General features: G+C 41.9%; 1 protein-coding gene across 1 annotated transcript in view; it reads left to right on the forward strand.

The window, feature by feature from the left end:
* The window catches only part of GLDC (glycine decarboxylase), a 114,149-nt gene that overhangs the window by 85,590 nt on the left and 9,940 nt on the right, over positions 1-18,619 (forward strand). The window contains exons 19-21 of the mRNA XM_069090759.1: positions 2,001-2,113; positions 5,837-5,978; positions 10,708-10,819. Coding sequence (XP_068946860.1) covers positions 2,001-2,113; positions 5,837-5,978; positions 10,708-10,819 — 367 coding nt within the window. The remainder of the gene's footprint in view (positions 1-2,000; positions 2,114-5,836; positions 5,979-10,707; positions 10,820-18,619) is intronic.

Genomic DNA, 18,619 nt, shown 5'->3' on the forward strand with positions numbered 1-18,619 from the left:
CTCCTGAATACATTAAGCTTGCTACCTCATATCATCGCCCCCCCCCCACTTCTCTGTGCTTTCCACTGACTCTTTTTAAAGATACAGTGCACTGACAGCATATTGCTTTGTAGTCTTAGAAACAGAACATGTAACCCTATCCCCATTGCTTTGTAAAGTATAGAAACTTAGTATGGTCACCCTTTGCTGTGCTCAAAATAGAAACGATTGTGAAATGACTTGAACTGGTGTGGAATTTTAGACTGATGCAGTGAGAACTATCTCTGTTGTAGCTTATTGGGGCAATTTATTATTTCCAGGCCATTTTCTTCCTTACAGAATAGGGATCCTGGGTTTAAATCCCAGCTTTTCTTCTCATTACCTAAAAGATCTTAGAAATTCAATTTCTCTCTGAGTTTCCTCAACCATAGAAATGAGATGGTTTTGGTATGAGATTGTTGAGGGCCTTGAATGCCAGGTTTGAACATTATTCTGGAAGCAGCTAGAAGAGTGCTGTGATGAAATCTGTGCATAAAAAGAGTTATTTTGGTCCTTGTGTAAAGGATGAAAAGCTGCATCAGAGGGAGAAATTAGAGACAAGAAGACCTGATAGGAAACTTCCTCAGCACCAGTCACAAAGACTGTTAGGAGTAAGGTGATCAGGGTGGAATGGAATGATCTTGGATCCCTTCCTTTCTCTGGTCCTTACTTTTCTCATCAGTAATGTCAAGAGAGCTAGGCTTGATGACCCCTTAAGATCCTTGTGACTCTAGATTCTATGATCCTTGTGTGACCTTTCCACCTTTATATCCTTGGTTCACTCCTTCTAATTAAGCTCTTCCCTAGTCAGAGTGCTAAGCCTAGAGTTAGGAAGACCTGAGTTCAAATCTATTTCAGATACTTACTAGCTGTGTGACCCTAGGCAAGTTACTTAACCTCTGTTTGCCTTAATCCATTGGAGAAGAAAACAGCAAACCACTCCAGTATCTTTGCCAAGAAAACCACACAGGGAGTATTGATGTGCTGTGGTCCAGGGGTCACGAAGAGTTGGACAGGACTGAACAATAATAAGCCAATGTGTGTACCCTCCAGAAACATGCCAAATTTCATTAAGAAGCTAGATAGACTGAAAAAAATATTCTGGGAATATATTCCCAATAACAAGGTGGTAATTTTTATCACTTTGGAAAACGGAGACCATTTGGATTGGACCTATGATTTCATTGATAGGGAACTCCCAGGTGAGGAAGCCCTTTCTACTAATGCAGGTCAGTATAATCTTAGAGTTTTCTGGGGTAAGGTAAGTGGTTAAATGACTTGGGTCATATGTCCAGTGTGTGTCAGGTGTGAGTTTTTAACCCAGGTTTTCCTGGCTTTGAATCCAGCTCTTTAGCCACTATACCATTCTTCCTCTGAACTATCAATTAATCAATCAGTGAACAAATGTTTTTAGTGCCTACTATGTGCCAGATAATGTGCTAGGTGCTGGGGTCATAGATACAATAAATAAAATAATCCTTATATAAATATATATCACACGTGTCTCTTTCTCTCTCTCTCTCTCTCTCTCTCTGTCTCTCTGTCTGTCTGTCTGTCTCTCTCTCTCTCTCTCTCTCTCTCTCATTTTTCTATCTTATCTTCAATTCCACTTCTAAACAAGCACATGCTCTTGCTTTTGTAGCAACTCTAAACCTACCTGATTGCAGAAATGTCAAATATTAATAAAAGGGAAGGGCCAGTATTTGTAAAATTTCATGAAAGCTCAAAATGATTCCACTTTTGGCTACCCTCCCTACATCTGCATTTCTCTCTTTCTCTGATGGAGTAAGAGGGTACTGTGATCAACATTGACTTCCTACTGCTGATTAACCAACATCTTTGAACACCTCTTATGTGTGCACACAGGTGTTTACATCTTGGCTTCTTTTTTGTGGAGGGAGTGTTTTTTTGGGAAAGAGTTCTCTTTAGTGTTTCTCTTTCTGCATCTAATGATTATTTCCTCTCATTTTACTCCCTGACAGGTGGGACTCTGCCGTCCAGGAGACTTTGGCTCTGATGTCTCACATTTAAATCTTCACAAGACGTTCTGCATTCCCCATGGTGGCGGTGGGCCTGGAATGGGGCCCATTGGTGTGTGAGTTCCTAGGCATGGCTCTGGGACCCTAGTGGGGGGGATACAATATGGCAGATAGATGACTTGCTATTTTTCCTCTTTGGGGATTTGCTGTATCCTTTTCTCTACCTTCACCCATCTAGTTTTCAGACCAATGAGAGGCTGTTGTCAGAGGACCTGGGTTTGAATTCTGACTCTTGTTTTACTACTTATGTGATCCTGGATAAGTCCCTTTCTCTCTCTTACTCTAAAGCTCTTAATCCCATGAACCTAAAGGCAGGTTAGCTGCTATAACCTATTGTGACTACTCATGAAGGTAATAGAGGATTGAAATGCCCTTTTCCTTCTTCCAAAAAGCCCCCATAGAAATATTTATCTTTGCCTTTGCAATAAGTATCAGTGCTTCTTAACCATTGACTTCCTTTATAAAAAAGGTTAGTTGCTCATAATGGACCCTTGTTTTATCTAGTTCTAGGATAGTCTAGTAAAGTGGATAACAGTTTTCTAGAAATTAATATGTGTCTACAAAGCATATCATCTTTGTTTTCATTATTTTTGGAGCCAGGGCAGCTAGCTGGTGAAGTGAATAGAAGGCCTGAATTTAAATTTGACCTCAGACACTTACTAGCTGTGGGACCCTGGGCAAGTCACTTAACACTGTTTGCCTCAGTTTCTCATCTGTAAAATGAGCTGGAGAAAGAAAAGGCAAATCGCTCCAGTATCTTTGCCAAAGAAAATCCCAAATGGGGAACCAAACAACAATTTTTTGAGAGGGTTTTAGTTCAAACCAGATGTCAAATGTTGAAATTCTAAAGGATTGATATCTAGTCGAAGAAGAGGTGATTCAAATGAAAAATAATATAAAGATACTGAACTTGTCAAGCAGGTCAAGAATCTGGATGGGCTGTTGTGAATCATAATTTGCATTTAGATAATAGGAGTATTCTATGATATATATTTATAGAAGAAGGGAATCTTAGATATCATCCAGGCCAGTCCCCCCATTTTGCAGACTAATCAATGAACGGGTATTCATTGAACGGGAAGTCTAGAGAGGCCACACACACATCTCAGTGCAATCGCAGACAACATCCCCTCCTTGTTTCATATCTCCACTTCCATATAGGTCTTCATTAGTAGGGCATATTGATAGAATGCTCTATTTCATATTGAAATCTGATCATGTTATTCCCACTTTGGTGGCTCCCGTGTCTACTAAGTAAAATGAACCCTTCTGTGCTTGGCGTTCAAGGTCTTCTACAACTTTCTAGTCTTGTCTCATATCATGTCCTTCATGTATCCTGTGCTTAAGTCCAGATGGAGCACATTCACCACCACTGCCCCACACAGCTTGTGTTTTCCTGCCTCTTTACCTTTGTTCATGGTGTTCCTTATGCTTGGAATGCTCTCTTTGACTTCAAAACTCAGTTCAAATGACACCTCTTCCATGAAGCCTTCCCTGATTCCCCTGTTGGTAAAAAATTTCCCTCCCCAGACCTCACATAGTTTTTTTGTTTAGCAACCCTTCAATGCATTTTTTTCAATATTCTGTATTATAATTATGTTACTTGTAACTTTTGTGCCCTATTGTAAGCTACATGAAGTTAAGGGCTGTGTCTTATGGACCTTTTGTCCCTCTTCCCTCACTAAATTCGATAAGTGCTTGCAATGGGGGGCAGCTAGGTGGTATAGTGGATAGAGCACTGACCCTGGAGTCAGGAGGACCTGAGTTCAAATCTGGTCTCAGATATTTACTAGTTGTGTGACCCTGGGCAATTCACTTAACCCCAATTACCTCCTCTCCTCCCCCTCCCCCTCCCCCCCAAAAAAGTGCTTGACAAATGTCTGTTGAATGAATGAATGGGAGTAGCAGAGTCAAGATTTGTATGTAGGCCTTTTAACTATTCATACCCTTTCCCTTGCCCACTACAACCTAATACCAGTGTGAGTAGATGGACTTCATTTCAAATCTTAATAGCTGTAGCACTTTTCTTACTGAAAAAAACAAATGATTCATTTCCCCCAAAAGACTTTCACAACTTAAGTGAAGCTTTTTTTTACCAAGTTACTGTTAACACTGGTCAATGACTTGGATCCATAGAATTTACCTTTTCCCAGCCTGGAGTTTTACTCTATATTTGATCAGCTGGGAAGAAAGAATATCATTACTTAGGAATAAAACTAAAGTACAAAGGCATACCAAACATCAAGAAATACTTGTTAACTCACTCAGACTGTGAAATTGAAATTAACTCCTGTGAAAAATGGTGTGGACAACCCTTCCTGAAGGCTTTGAAAAGAAAATTTAGTTCATTTCTCCAGAAATGTGCTATACAGCTGATGGGAGAGTGGGTGGATTTTTGACCAATTATTTAGCTCTGGGCCCCATAATTAGGATTATTTATCTTAAAATGGGGCAGCTGGATGGTAAAATGGATAAAGTAACAGGCATGGAGTCAGGAAGAATCATCTTCCTGAGTTCAAATCTGGTCTGAAACACTTACTAGCTGTGTGACCCTGGGAAAGTCACTTAACCCTGTTTGCCTCAAGTTTCCTCGTCTGTAAAATGATCTGGAAAAGGAAATGATAAACCACTCCGGTATCTTTGCCAAGAAAACCCCAAATCGGTCACAGGATTGGACACAGCTGAACAACAACAAAAAAATCTTAAGGTAATTGAGACCAGCTCTCCTGCTCCTACGTGGGAGAGGTGAGAACATTGAGAACATGTAGCTAAAATGAAGTCAGATGGGGAGAATGATAGGAATCTTCTCACATTTGGATGGGGTTACACGGTGGACTCAGAAACTCGTGCAAACTTTCAAGTCTGCAGACTGAGAAAAGAGAAGAGCATGGCAACGGTGAGAGGACCGTTCAGGGTTGTTTCTTGGCAGGATTCCATCTGGCAATGGAAAGTTCAAATCCTGCCTGGTTCAAATTCTGACTGCTGCTTTCATTCATTTGTTTAGAGCATGAATGACCTTGAGCAAGCCCTTTCTTTCTGAGCCTCAGTTTCCTCATCTACAAAATGAGGGGGTTCATGGATGCAGAGAGTATGTATGTTCATATATTTATAGCAAGCACGGTGTAACAATGGAGATAAGTAAATATATATGCATATGTACACATCTACATTTTTATCTATATATACATACATAAATATTTATATACATACAGCACTTATCAGTTAACTACAACTCTTTGTCTCCGATGGTAGCTTGGTGGTCCAAAGGGATAGAGCCCTGGGCCTGGAGGCAAGAAGACACAATTTCAAATGTGACCTCAGACATTTACTAGCCGTGTGACCGTGGCAAGTCACTTAACCTCTGCCTGCCTTAGTTTCCTCAATTGTAAAATGGGAATAATGACAGCATCTACATCCTAGATTGTGCAGAGGATCAAATGGGATAATTGTGAAGCATTTAGCACAGTGCTTTGCACATAGTAGGCACTATGTAAATGCTAGTTGTTATTATTAATTATTAATCTGAGAGGCAGCATATTAGAGTGATAGAGGACCGAGCTTGGAGTCAGAAAGTCCTGGGTTCAAATCCTAACTCTGACATATACTTATCTGAGCCTGAACAAGTAATTTAACCTTTCTAGTAGGGGTAGGACTAGAGAAAAGTCCTTCCCAGCCTCAGATCTATGGTCTTATGATCTCTTTCCTCCCTGTCAACCACTTAAATAAATTGCTGTATTTCTTGGTACATTTTTTCAAGTTATGTTTTTTTAATTGTCTAGGAAGAAACATCTCGCTCCTTTTCTACCAAACCATCCAGTCATCCCAATGAAGCTGGATAAAGATGGGCATTCCTTGGGTACTGTCAGCGCTGCCCCCTGGGGCTCCAGTGCCATTTTGCCAATTTCTTGGGCATATATTAAGGTGAGGGATATATGCATCTGTCAGAAGTGTGTTGTGTGTGTTTTGTGTGTGTGTGTATGTGTGTATGTGCACAGGCACACACTCCCATGTGCAGGAAGGTAGGGAGATGGTGGAATGTACACTGGGGACCTGTGGGCAGGAGGGGTTTGAAACAAGCCCTTTTCTATTGGTTTGTAAATGAGGAAATTCTCTATTTAATCCATTCCAAGAAATACATATCAAGTGTTCTTAGGCTAACAGTGATAGCAGGCCCAGGGCCCAGGGACTGAGGTAAGTACAGGAGATAGTAATTGGGAAATGGGGTGAAAGCAACTTGAAATAGGAGAGGCCAAGAGAAAAGTGGGAGTTGGAGGCATAAGAAATAGATAATACAGTTGTAGATTTAGAGTGGGAAGGAATCCTGGAGGTCTTCTAGTCCAATCCTCTTATTTCATAGACGAGGAAATGAGGCTTAGCAAGAAGGCCATACAGATAATAGTGGCAGAGCCAAGATTCAAACCCAGATCTTTTGACCCCCCCACCCCCAATTCACTACTCTTCCCACTGTGCCATGTAGTGGGTGGAAGAGAATCTCGTGACAGGGCTGAGGACCGGGGATCTCTGAAGCTTGATTGTGAGAGATCCTGAATGCCAGAAACAGCAGTTCCTTGGAGAAACCATAAACTGATGCATTGTTGACAGGTGGATCTCAGTGGTTTGAGAAATCTTCCCAGAGGTGATTCCATGATGCTTCATCATCACATGTGTTCTCCAGGCCCATTTGTGCTTTCTATATTGGGCAGAGAATCACGAGGGTTGTAGAGTAGAATACATACTACTAGGTTTGTAGTTGGGATACAGACCCACGGCACTTAGACAAGGTTAGGCTACACTGTTCACGTCACCCATCTGCCATTTTAAAGTGGTACCCATGCTTATGGGTGCTGGACTAGATTGCCCCTGGCATCCCACTCCCAGCTCTAAATCTGTGATCTCGTGAACCTCTCACCCTAATGTATTATTCTTTGAGCAAAATCCAGAATTCATATTTATATAGCCTTGTTCATCACAGGGGACCTCGTTTTAGACCAAGGGTTCTCGACCATTGTTGTGCCTTGGCTCGCTTTGGTGGTCTGATGATGCCTAAGGACCCCTTGCCTGTCAGAGTCATGTTTTTAAATGCCTAAAATAATACACAGGATTACAAAAGAAGCCAATTATATTAAATGCAGTTATCAAAGTATTAAAAAACACAGAACAAATTCATGGGCCACAGGTTAAGAATCTATGCCTAATGGGGCAGCGAATACAGCACTGGCCCTGGAGTCAGGAGGACCTGAATTCAAATGTGGCCTCAGACACTTGACATACTTACTAGCCTTGTGACTTTGGGCAAGTCACTTAACTCCAATTGCCCCGCTAAAAAAAATCTATGCATAAGATGATAAAGACAGGACTTGAAGTGTTGTAGAAATTTCTGTACTGATTCCTTTTCCTAATGCATTTTCTTCTTATCTTCAGAGACAGGGAACTACAATCACCTGAATAATTATACTTTGCCTTTATTATTTGAAAATATAAAACGAAAGAGCTTGTTGGAACTGGGTGTTTCTTTAAAAAATTAATTCATTACTCCCATTCTGTTTTCTCTTCTGTGTTGCCTCACTAACTGCCTATCGATTGCAGCTTTTTTCCAAATAGATGATGAATAAATAGTGTCTTATTACTCTGTAAAGGCTTTTCCTCCAATAATTCCATGAGGTAGGTAGCATAAGAATTATTATCCTCCTTCCCCCATTTTTCAGATTATAAGACTGACTTTTAAGGTAAGTCAGATGGTGAGGAAATGTCAGAGCCCTCAGACTTGAACCTGAGACTTCTGACTCCGAAGTCCAGTGCTCTTTCTCTTACCCTGCACTGTTTCTAGTGAGGTCTGTTCATTGGAAACAAATCATTGACTGTGGTCCTCGAAAACCATGCTGAATTATTCCCTGGTTTAGATGCATTAACTTGTAGCTTTAGCAACAACTCTCTTCCCAAGTCCTATTAAAAAATTTTTTTTGTGTGTTTTGTATAATTTTCACTTCTTGATAATCTCTGTTTATCTTCTCAAAAAAAAAAAATGGCTTGCCACACTGCCTCCGGGAGACAGGAGAGGGAAATGGAAAAGGAGGGATGGAAGGCACTAGGCAGAAACTTCACAATGTGGTCTGGTTTAGCCCTTCTTCCCATCTCCTATTATAGTCCACGAGTTTCTTTTAAAAATGTTTTAATAACTATATTTCAATATAATTGGTTTTTTTGGTAATCCTATGCATTTTATTTTGCTTTTAAAAGCATCATTCTTTTTTTTTTTCATTTAAAAACACTCTGAGAAGGGGTCCATAGGCATCATGAAACCATCCAAAGGAGTGCATGGTTAGAAAAATGGTCAAGAACTCTGGTCCTACATGAGCACCCACTCTGGACCTTAGTAAGATAAAGCTCTTTCCTAAAATCCTAGGATAAGGTGGGACTGGTGCCCAGTGGCACTGCCATATAAACTGCCATTATCTGGCCATAGATGAGCTGGTATACAAAGCAGAAATAACAGAAACAACCCCGGGTATCACTGAGACAGTGTTACAGACAGTAAGAGCTCTGGGAGTTGAGAGGTTATTAAGATTTGGTAGATAATGAAAGAGGTTTGGGAAGAGATGGAAATATGCATATATCTTTGAGTAGGAAAGTTAGGATTTTTATTATTCCTGTTATACTATAAGAAATAATCAGTTATCTGCACTAGTGGAAGGGATCACTGGCATGGTTAATACAAGTGGTTCATGACCCCTTTATGTTTATCACTGGAGCTGTATATCAAGCCTTTCCAGACGTGGCTCAAGCACCATCTTCTGCATGAAGTCAAGAAGCATTTATTATGCACCTACTACATTGTGGCAAGTGTTGGACCAAGCACTTCCAGGTCCCACAACTTCTTGTCCTCCCTCCCTAGCCTACCTCAGATTTAGTGCCTCAGTATCTATTCTGTGTGCACTCAGATATGTCCATGCTGTTTTCCCCAATAGGGTTTCAGCTCTTTCAGAGTAGGGATTGTTTCATTCTTTGACTTATGCTCAATGCTCAGCTGCACGCCTGGGCCATTTAATAAATAACAGTTAAGTGACTAGAAGGATCTTCTGAAGTCATCACCATACTATTCTGAGAGGAGAATATATAGGATAGGCAGCCCTGTGTAGTAAATCTCGAGCTGGCTGCCAAGCAAGGAAGACTGAGGTTTTCGTCTCACCCCTGATTCATAGTGCATGTATGACTTGGCAGGTGACAACCATTCAGTGCTGTAGGAAATTCCCTTTAGAGTAAAAGGTACAGGGAAGGTCCCAGTCTGAACTGGTAGAGCTATTTCATCTGGGAATTCTGTATAGCTGTGAAATCACAGGTCCATTAATTTTTGGAGGTACCTGACCCAGTGCTCTATCTGCTGGAGTGAGGAAGAACTGAGTTCAAATATGATCTCTGATAATTACTAGTTGGGTGATCCTGGGTAAGTGACTTAACTGCTGCCTGCCTCAGTTTCCTCAACTGTAAAATGGGAATAATAGTAGTACCACTCTCTCACGGTTATTGTGAGGCTCAAATAATATCTGCAAAGCATTTGGCATGGTGCCTGGTATATGGGAGGCATTAAATGAATACTTGTTTCCTTCCCTTTTTTTTTTGAGGGGGGAGGTGAGGCAATTGGAGTCAGTGACCTTGCTCAAGGTCACACAGCTAGTAAGTGTCAAGTGTCTGAGACCAGATTCAACCCAAGTCCTCCTGACTCTAGCACTGGTGTTCTATTCACTGTGCCACCTAGCTGCCCCTCTCCCTCTATCCTTTCCTCCCCCCCTCCCTTCCTTCCTTTCCTCCCTCCCTTCCTTCCTTTCTTCTTTCCTTCTTCCCTCCATCCTTCCTTTTTACCTTCCTTCCTTCCTTCCTTTCTTCCCTTTCTCTTTCCCTCCTATATCAAATTTAACTTTTGTTGTATACAGAAAAGTAAGACTTTGCTACACTGAGTGGTTAAAATTTTTGAATTGCTCCAAGTATTGGAAGGTACTGGCCTATAATTATTAATTGATCACAGGTGATCCTGTATATGGACACTCTAGAGATAATTATTAGTCAGAATCATTTATTAATCATCTCTCTGCAGAGTACTGTACTATTAGATAATCCGGAAGGGCAATAAAACACATCAAATGGTGATCCAGATTCAATGAATATATTTTAAGGAGATGTTGATTATACATGAAAGAATTTTTATAACACTGTAGGATTTTGTTAGTGTGCCAGGAGAGCTCATTTTTTAAAGTGGTGATCTTGGTACCCTGCAAAGTTGGCCTAGGTGAGCACTCAACCCATCCCTGCCCCTCAAAGATTAAATCTGATCATAATAGACCTCTCCTTACTTATGAACAAATCTTCCTCTGAAGGTAATACTGTAATGAGAACTCCTATCTCTATCTATGACTCTATCTTCATTACTATCCATGACTTGTGACTCTATCCCTATATCTCCTATATGTATGAGATAATATTGGTAATTGCTAGCTGCTAGAATGATTACTATAAGAATATGGGGGCCTGAATAGAGATGGTTCTCTTTGTGGGGTGGGAGGTAGGGGAGGAATATATGTGGGTACTTTGGGTTTATTGGTCAGTTAGGGAAAGCTGATATGTCTGATAATCTGTGACCATTTTGCTTCCATTGCAGATGATGGGAGGCCGGGGTCTCAAGCATGCCACAGAAATTGCAATACTAAATGCTAACTATATGGCCAAGCGATTGGAAAAGCACTATAAAGTCCTTTTTAGAGGTGCAAGAGGTAAGTGTCAGTCACACCAGGTGGGTCAGGACTGGGATCTGTTAGCAGCCCTGGCCCAGAGATGTTGGGCTGTTGGACGCATGAATGAGGTCAGCTGATGGGAGGGAAGGTACCCACTTTTATTTATCAGCACAGTTCTGACATGCAGCAGGTATTTGTAGAAGTCATTAAGAGTGACCCGAAGCAATTCATGGGGCTTCGGGCTAACAGGTAGGTATCTTATAGATCGTCTGGTCCAACCCTTTTATTTTGCAAATGAAGAAACTGAGGCCCAGAGAGGTGACCTGTCAGAGGTAATGAAGGTAGTAAGTTGTAGAGCTGGGATTCATAGAAGATTTTGAATGGAAGGGATCTTCAGGGTTGTTTTATGAATGAGGAAACTGAAGGCTAGAGAGGGTGAACAGAGAGGTAGGTAGGTAGGTTGGTTAGGTAGAGCATTTAAGGAACAGCTAAGTGGCATATAGAGCATCCTGAAGTCAGGAATCCAACCTCGGGCAGTTCCTAGCTGTAGTGTCCCTAGGCAAGTCACCTAACTATAATAACACCTACCTCCTAGGGTTGTGAGAATCAAGTGAAATAATTGTGAAGCACTTAGCACAGTGCTTGGTCCACAGTAAGCAGTATCTAAGTTATTATTCTTTATTAACAGCTTGCTGTGTGCCAGGCACCGTGATAAATGCTGAACGTACAAATACAAGCCACTCTCAAGGAGCTTACATTCTAACAGTGGGAGACAACACACAAAGGGAGCTGGGGAGAATGTGGAGAAGTAGAGAAAGGAGTAGAACCAGGAGTCAAGGGACCAGAGCCTGGGCTCCTCAAGGAACGGTGCTGTGGGCTAGGGACCCTGCCTTCAGGGGGGCAGAGGCACATCCAGGGAGGGAAGGAAGGTCACTGGTGACAGGGAAGTGCTTTGCTGAGTGTCACAAAGCTAGTCTGTGTGTGAGGCAGGATCTGAATCCAGATACTCCTAATTCCAGGACCAGTGCTGGCGCCACTTGGTCCTCTGAGTCCAAATCCCGTGTGCTCCCACTACTCTGCCATTCATGGCATGACCAGATCTCTGCATATGAAAGACTAATGTGGCTGAGGCGTAAAGGATGGACTGGAGAGGTTGGCAAGGAGAAACGAGACCGGTCAGGAGGCGATTGCAATAGTCCAAGTGGGTGGTAATTAGGGCCATGTCAGTGGCAGCTGAGAGAAGGGAACAGATGTGAGAGATGTTGCAGAGGAAGAATCAGTAAGACCTGGTGACTCAGGAAAGGAGGGGGAAGAGTAAAATCACACTGAGGTTTTTAACCTAGTGGAGTGTGGTGTTTCTCTGCTTCACAGTCAGGGGGAGGGGCAGCTCTAGGCAGAAAGATGAGCTCAGCTTTGAGTCTGAAGTGTTGCTGGAACATTCTGTAGGTGGCTAAAGATGCAGGTGTGGTGCTCAGGGCTGGAAACAGATTTGGGTGTCACCTGTATAGGGAGCAAAGCCAGGAGTGAATGAAAAAGCATTTATTAAGCCCTTTTAATGTGTGCCAGTCACTGTGCTAAATTCTAGGCATACAAATACAGAAAAAATAGTAAAGACCTCGGCTTTTAAGGAAATTACATTCTAATGGGGAGATAACATGATGGGTAAGTGATGGCCGAGGATGGGCACTTTGTTCTGGAAAGTTACAGGGTTGATGAGGGGGCACTAGGGAGCAGACTGACACATTCCATCCAGGAACAATGGCAGAGGTGACTTTAGGTTGGGTTATGTTTTTAGAACTGGGGGGTGGGAAAGAGAGGAGGGAGAGAAGGTAGGTTATTGAGGGGGTGCTGTGAGGTTATGGAGATAAGAAATGGGGAGTGAAGTGGAGCGTGTCTGGGGCTTTTACTGAAATAATGGTCCAGGAGAGACACCATGGGGGTGAAGCCAATTGCTGAAGGAGAGAGATCAGAAGACCAAGGGCAGAATCACAGGGAACACCCACTCTAAGGGTCAGGAAGACAAGGAGGAGCCAGGAATAGAGACATATACTAGGCTCAATGAGAGTGGTCAGAGGAGAAGTAGGAGACTCTTGTATCTTGAAAGCCAGATGGAGAGAAAGTATCCCCTAGGAGGGGTTAATAGTATCAAGTACTGTAAAGAGGTCAAGGAGAAGGAATGAATCAAGACTACTGAGATTTGGAGGGCTCAATTTCTACTGGACTTGAAAGTTACAAAGTATTTTTCTGAGGACTGTCTTTGTTTTTACAGACTTAAATTCAGATAAGCTAGGATGACTTGCCCACAGTTACACAGCTAGGAATCCAAATCCATGTTAACATAGGCACTACTGAGATACTGATACAAAGGCACTAATGAGATAGCCCCTGTCCTCAAGCTGCCTATAGTCTGCTATAGGGAGGGGGGAATGCAGCAACGTGTACAGATGAATAATTCTTCAAAGATATAAATTCATTTCAGGGGGTGAGGGGAGGGGAAGCACTCTCAAGCGTAGGATGCGGCATCTGATCTGAACCTAGGGATTCTAATCTATCAAGTGATCAACAAGCATTTATTAAACTACTATGTTCTGGGTAATGTACTAGGCTCTGAAAATACAGAGACAAAAATGAATATTACTTCAGCAGTTGTGTAGAGGACAGACGGGCACAGGGAGAGAGTAGAGCTAGGGACACCAGTTCCGAGGCTTTTGTAATATCTGAGGTACGGAGGAGCTGAAGTGGGACAGGGCTCAGACCAGCTCTCTTGACTTTGAGTCCTGTTCCCTCCCCATCATTCTATGACAGCTGTCATCACGGGTCATCTTTTATTGAATAACTTCAATGAATAGTGGGGCTGGAAGCCTGGTTGTAACAGGGAATTGAGAAGGGAGTAAATAGAAGAGAAAACAGAAGCATCAGGTATTTTATCTGACAAGAAGTTTGGCAGGGAAAGAGAATAGAGAGGAGAGGTGGTAGTTAGGATAGAAAGGTCAAGAGAAGGTGATTTGTTTTCCCCTATATTGAGCAGACCAAAGCTTGTTTGTAGGCAGATGGGAAGGAGTTATTGGATAGGAGAGAGACTGAAAAAGAAGGCATGATTGCTGGTACAAGGACCCAGAGAAAGTGGGAAACAGCCGGGTCAAGGGCATAGGTGAAATGGTTAGGCTTAGTGAGAAGAAAGGATGCCTAAGAGAGAAGACAAAGCTGAGAAGTTTTAAGGTATGGAAGAGGGAAACTGAGGGAACTTGCATAGGGCAGCCCTCAGTATGAGGCAAAATAACCTGTTATAATAATTGTGGAAGGTACAGCTGTGGTTGGAAGCTTGAGCAGAGAGGAAACTATCAGAGGGGCAAGGGAGGAAGGCATTCCAATGGGAAAAAAACAGGGCAAATCAACTGTTTGATCAATAAGTATTTGATTGATTGGCTTATTTCTCCTCCTGGGCTTGCAGGGCAGGGAAAGGCTGAGTTGGCAGCATTTTATATCAGTGTAGAATAATTAATAGCATTTTTAATATGGAACAGAAATGGATTACTGACTACAGATTTCATTGCTCAACCTCATGTTCAAGAAACTAAAAATCTCCCATGCTTGGTCTGATTAGTAAGCTTCTTAATTAAACCATTTAAGCTTCAACACAAGGTTACCTCCTGAGGGAAAAAAGTTCTTAATAAATATATCGTTTTGGGCAAATGTTTTATCAGAAAAAAATTTCAAAATGCATAGTAAAATGTTTGTTACATAATAAAGGAATTAGTTTTTGTTAGGAACTTGGTAGTTTTTTTTTTTTAAATCACATTGCTATAAATCACTTGCTATAAAGATTATCCTTCATTGTGGATAGCTATGCAGCAGTTAATAATATTTTAATGAAATTCTGGCTGGGCTTTTGTAAACTGACATGACCCTTTTTCTAATTCTCCATCAGGTATGCTGCTGGTCAAGTCAGTCAGCCAATAAGCATTTATTAAATGCTTTTTTTTATTGTTGTTCAGTTGTTTTCAGTCATGTCTTGTGACCCCATTTGGGGTTTTCTTGGCAAAGATACTGGAATGGTTTGCCTTCCCTCCTCCAGCTCATTTTACAGATGAGGAAACTGAGGCAAACAGGGTTAAGTGGCTTTCCAGGGTCCCACAGCTATTAAGTATCCAAGGGGCTAGATTTGAACTCATGAAGATTAATCTTCCTGACCTCAGGCCTAGTGCTCTATCCACTGAGACACCTGATTGCCCTTATTACATGCTAATAAGCACTTGATATACCTTTGGTCAAGTGAGCCAGTTTTACTCATGTCAGGGAATGCAAGTCTTCTAGGGTTTCAGTAAGACATGGTATGAGGAACAAAAATAGTGTTTTATGGGGATGGTATTTGAAAGAGGAGGCAGTTTAACAACAAGTGAAAGGAGACGTCTTAAAAACTTCCTGTGGGCATCTATAAAGCAAACAGTTTTAAAATAACAAACACAACTTTCTGTGAATCCTAGCTATCTTTTCCATCTGTGTTTCCAGTTGGTGGGGGTGGAAAGGGTGAGTTTTGTTTGGGTTCCACTGTTGAATTTCTTTATTTGTGCCCATTCTAACAAGAATAGCCTCTAGGCCTCTGGACAAAAATGAAGGAAAGACAAGAAGCCAGGCCCCAATTCCGATAATCTGACAGCTCTGATGTTTTCCTCAGGCAGGTCAAACTCAGTGGATTGAAAATTCCTGTTTCTTAAATGGTATTTTACCTTTCTCCCCTGATAGGTAGGAGGCTGAGCTATATACATACAGCAGCTGAAGACAAGGTTAGCAAGTCCCTGGAGATCAGCATTCTTAACCCTTTTGTGTCCTGGGCCCCTTGGGCAGTCTGGTGAAGTCTATGGACCCCTTCTCAGTATAATTTTAAATGGATAAAATAAAACATAAAGGATTATGAAGGAAACCAAGAAATAGCTGTCAAAATGTTTGTTTTTTAAGTTCTTTTTCAAACAGCTCTTCAGAGAAGGACCAGAATTAGGTCCTTGACCACTGAAATCCAAAGGATTGTCCAGGGTCACACAGCTACTAAGTGTCTAAGTCCACATTTGAACTCATGAAGATGAGTCTCTCTGAATCCAGGCCTGGTGCTCTAGGCACTGAACCACCTAGCTTCCCTTATTAAATCAGTTTTACTCATGTCAGGGAATACCTCTCCTCTAAAGCCCTATTAAGAGCTCACAGGGCCAAGTAAATGACCTGGGAGTAATGAGTCCTGTTTTGCCAGAGGACCACAAGTTCAGAGGAACATAAGATTTTAAGCTGAAAGAAATCTTACAGATCATCATATGAGACTCTGACATTTTATTGATGAAGAAACTGAGGCAAACCAGGGTTAAGTGACTCCCAAGATCACACAATGTAATAAGTGTCTGAGGCCAGATTTTAACTCAGGAAGACCTGACCCCAGACCTGGTACTCTATCCACTGCACCACCCAGCTGCCCAGCAACCCTAGGGAGATAGGTGCTATCACCCCCATTTTACAGATGGGGAAACTGAGGCTCAACAAGGTTAAGTGACCTGCCTAGACTCACAGAATCAGTGTCCAATGCAAGATTTGAACTTAGATCTTTCTAGCTTCAAGTCCCTCCTTGCACTGTCCACTTATTGCCGCAATGATTGTTAATACTGAAAAAGGATTCCCTATGTTGGGAGCACCAAAAGGCCACCAAATTTTTATTTTCCTTTTCCTGGTATATGGAGTAAGGAGAGACAGAAGCTGTTGTTCTGTAGTGACTGGAATGTGAAGACTTGAGAATGGGGGTTTCTGAAAGTCACTTCTGAGCTTCATTTGAAAGATTCCATTCTTTCCAGACCCCTTGGCTCTGGTACTGGCTCTGAGCATGGAGGAGGATGAAGATGAGCAAATCTGGGTTGGGTCCAGATGGACTTTACTTAGAATGACTGGTCCTCAGTCAGCCTGCTGAGACAAGTCTTCATGTTCTCCTTACGTACTGGAGGGAGGGCAAGTTTCACAGGTTGAGGGATGAATTCTTATTGCTCAGGGCACAGGAAGGAATAGGCACAGGCCTGGAGAAGTGTCAAACATGGAGGCTAGTTTCCCAGGGATGGGGAGAATGATGGGAAGGTTCAGATTCTTAGACCTTCAATGTGCCCTGGAAATCCTGAGCGCTTAACTGAATTGTTTTTTTTTTTGCTCTTTGTATATTTCTATTTTCTGCTCCCATTCCTTACTGCCCTTTTGGCATTAGGTTACTTGAGGACTGCTTGAAGATTAGTTTGGGTTCTGATTTCATAAAATGATAGCTTGATTTAGCAACTTTAAAAAAATCAGTTGTAATTTGTAGTTATTTCTAAGTGCTTAAAAAGAAGCAATTGTATTTTGTAGGATCTTCCTGCAGACCTGTTGAACAATGGGCACTGCCTCCTTCTTCCTTTCATCAGAATCACATTGCTAGAATCATAGATCTAAAGTTGAGAGAGATAATAGAGGCCTTCTAGCTAAATCTTCTCATTTTACAGATGAGGAAACTGAGGATTGGAGAAGGGAAGTGACTTGCCCAAAGTCACCCACGTATTAAATGGTAGAGCTGAGATTTGAACTCACAGCTGCCTTCTCTTTCTTACTAATACATTCCAGACGAAGTACTTTATCAGATCAATATTTTCAAGGATTTTCTGATGGCTGGAAGTCAAAGTCATAAACTCCTAGCCTCTCTTAAGAACTGCGAAGCCCTGTCTGACCTGCTTAATCAGTGAGTAAAGCCAAAGGTAGGCAATGCCAGCTAACAAGCATACATCCCAGTCTCAGGAATAAGCATTAGCCTGGGAAGCTCTATCAGTTTTGCTGAGCCACTTTTGGGGAGCTTTTAAAAAATATTTAAAATTGCTGTACTTGAATCTAAATGTCTTACACATAAACGCAATAATGCCAGCCTACTAGCCCTTAACTCTGAGCCTGTATTTGTTTTTCTCTGAATGGTGATGGGTTTGTGTTTGATCAGTGTGTACTGAAACCAGGAGCTCCCAGCTATGTGTTAATGATGCAATCAGTGGCCATGAACTTGAGCAAAGCTACTTAACCTCCGTCAGGACTGAATCGTGGGTTTGGCCTCCTCATCAACAACGCTTTCTACTTCACTGTCTCCCAAAAAAGGCAGCTCGGTGACATAGTGGAGAGAGCACTAGGCCTAGTAAGACCTCACTTACTAGCTGTGTGATCAAGGGCAAATCCCTTAATCTCTGCCTCAGTTTCCTTAACTATAAAATGGGGATAATAATAGCAGCTACCTCCCAGAATTATTGTGAGGATCAAATAAGGCAATATTTGTAAAGTGCTTAGCACAATGCCTAGCACAGAGTAGGTACTTTAAAAATGCGTGTTCCAGGGGCAGCTAGGTGGCGCAGGGAATAGAGCTCTGGCCCTGGAGTCAGGAGGACCTGAGTTCAAATCCGGCCTCAGACACTTAACACAAAAACTAGCCGTGTGACCTTGGGAAAGTTACTTAACCCCAATTGCCTTCCAAAAAAAAATGCGTGTTCCCTTTATTTCCCCAACCCATAGCATGTCATTAGGATGTATTCTCTGGGAGGTAGTATGTTATAGAAGAAAGAACAACTAGATTTGTAGCTAGGAGATGTGGGTTCAAACCCTGGCTCCTCTGTTCATAATCTTTGTGACCGTGGGAAGTCACTTTTGAGGAGATTGAGTGCTGTGGCGGTTGAGACATGACCAGGTCAATGAATAAGGAAGAATGACTAGAAGTAGAATAAAGGACAGATCAGTGGGAGGCTGACCTGTTAGGAAGCTACTGCAATAATTAAGCCCTCACTGACTTGGAAGTCAGAGGATTTGGGTATC

Source organism: Petaurus breviceps, unplaced genomic scaffold, assembly GCF_028583685.1.
Source record: "Petaurus breviceps papuanus isolate PSGF00001 unplaced genomic scaffold, PetGlider_PUasm1.0 187, whole genome shotgun sequence".
Classification (NCBI taxonomy): Eukaryota; Metazoa; Chordata; class Mammalia; order Diprotodontia; family Petauridae; genus Petaurus; species Petaurus breviceps.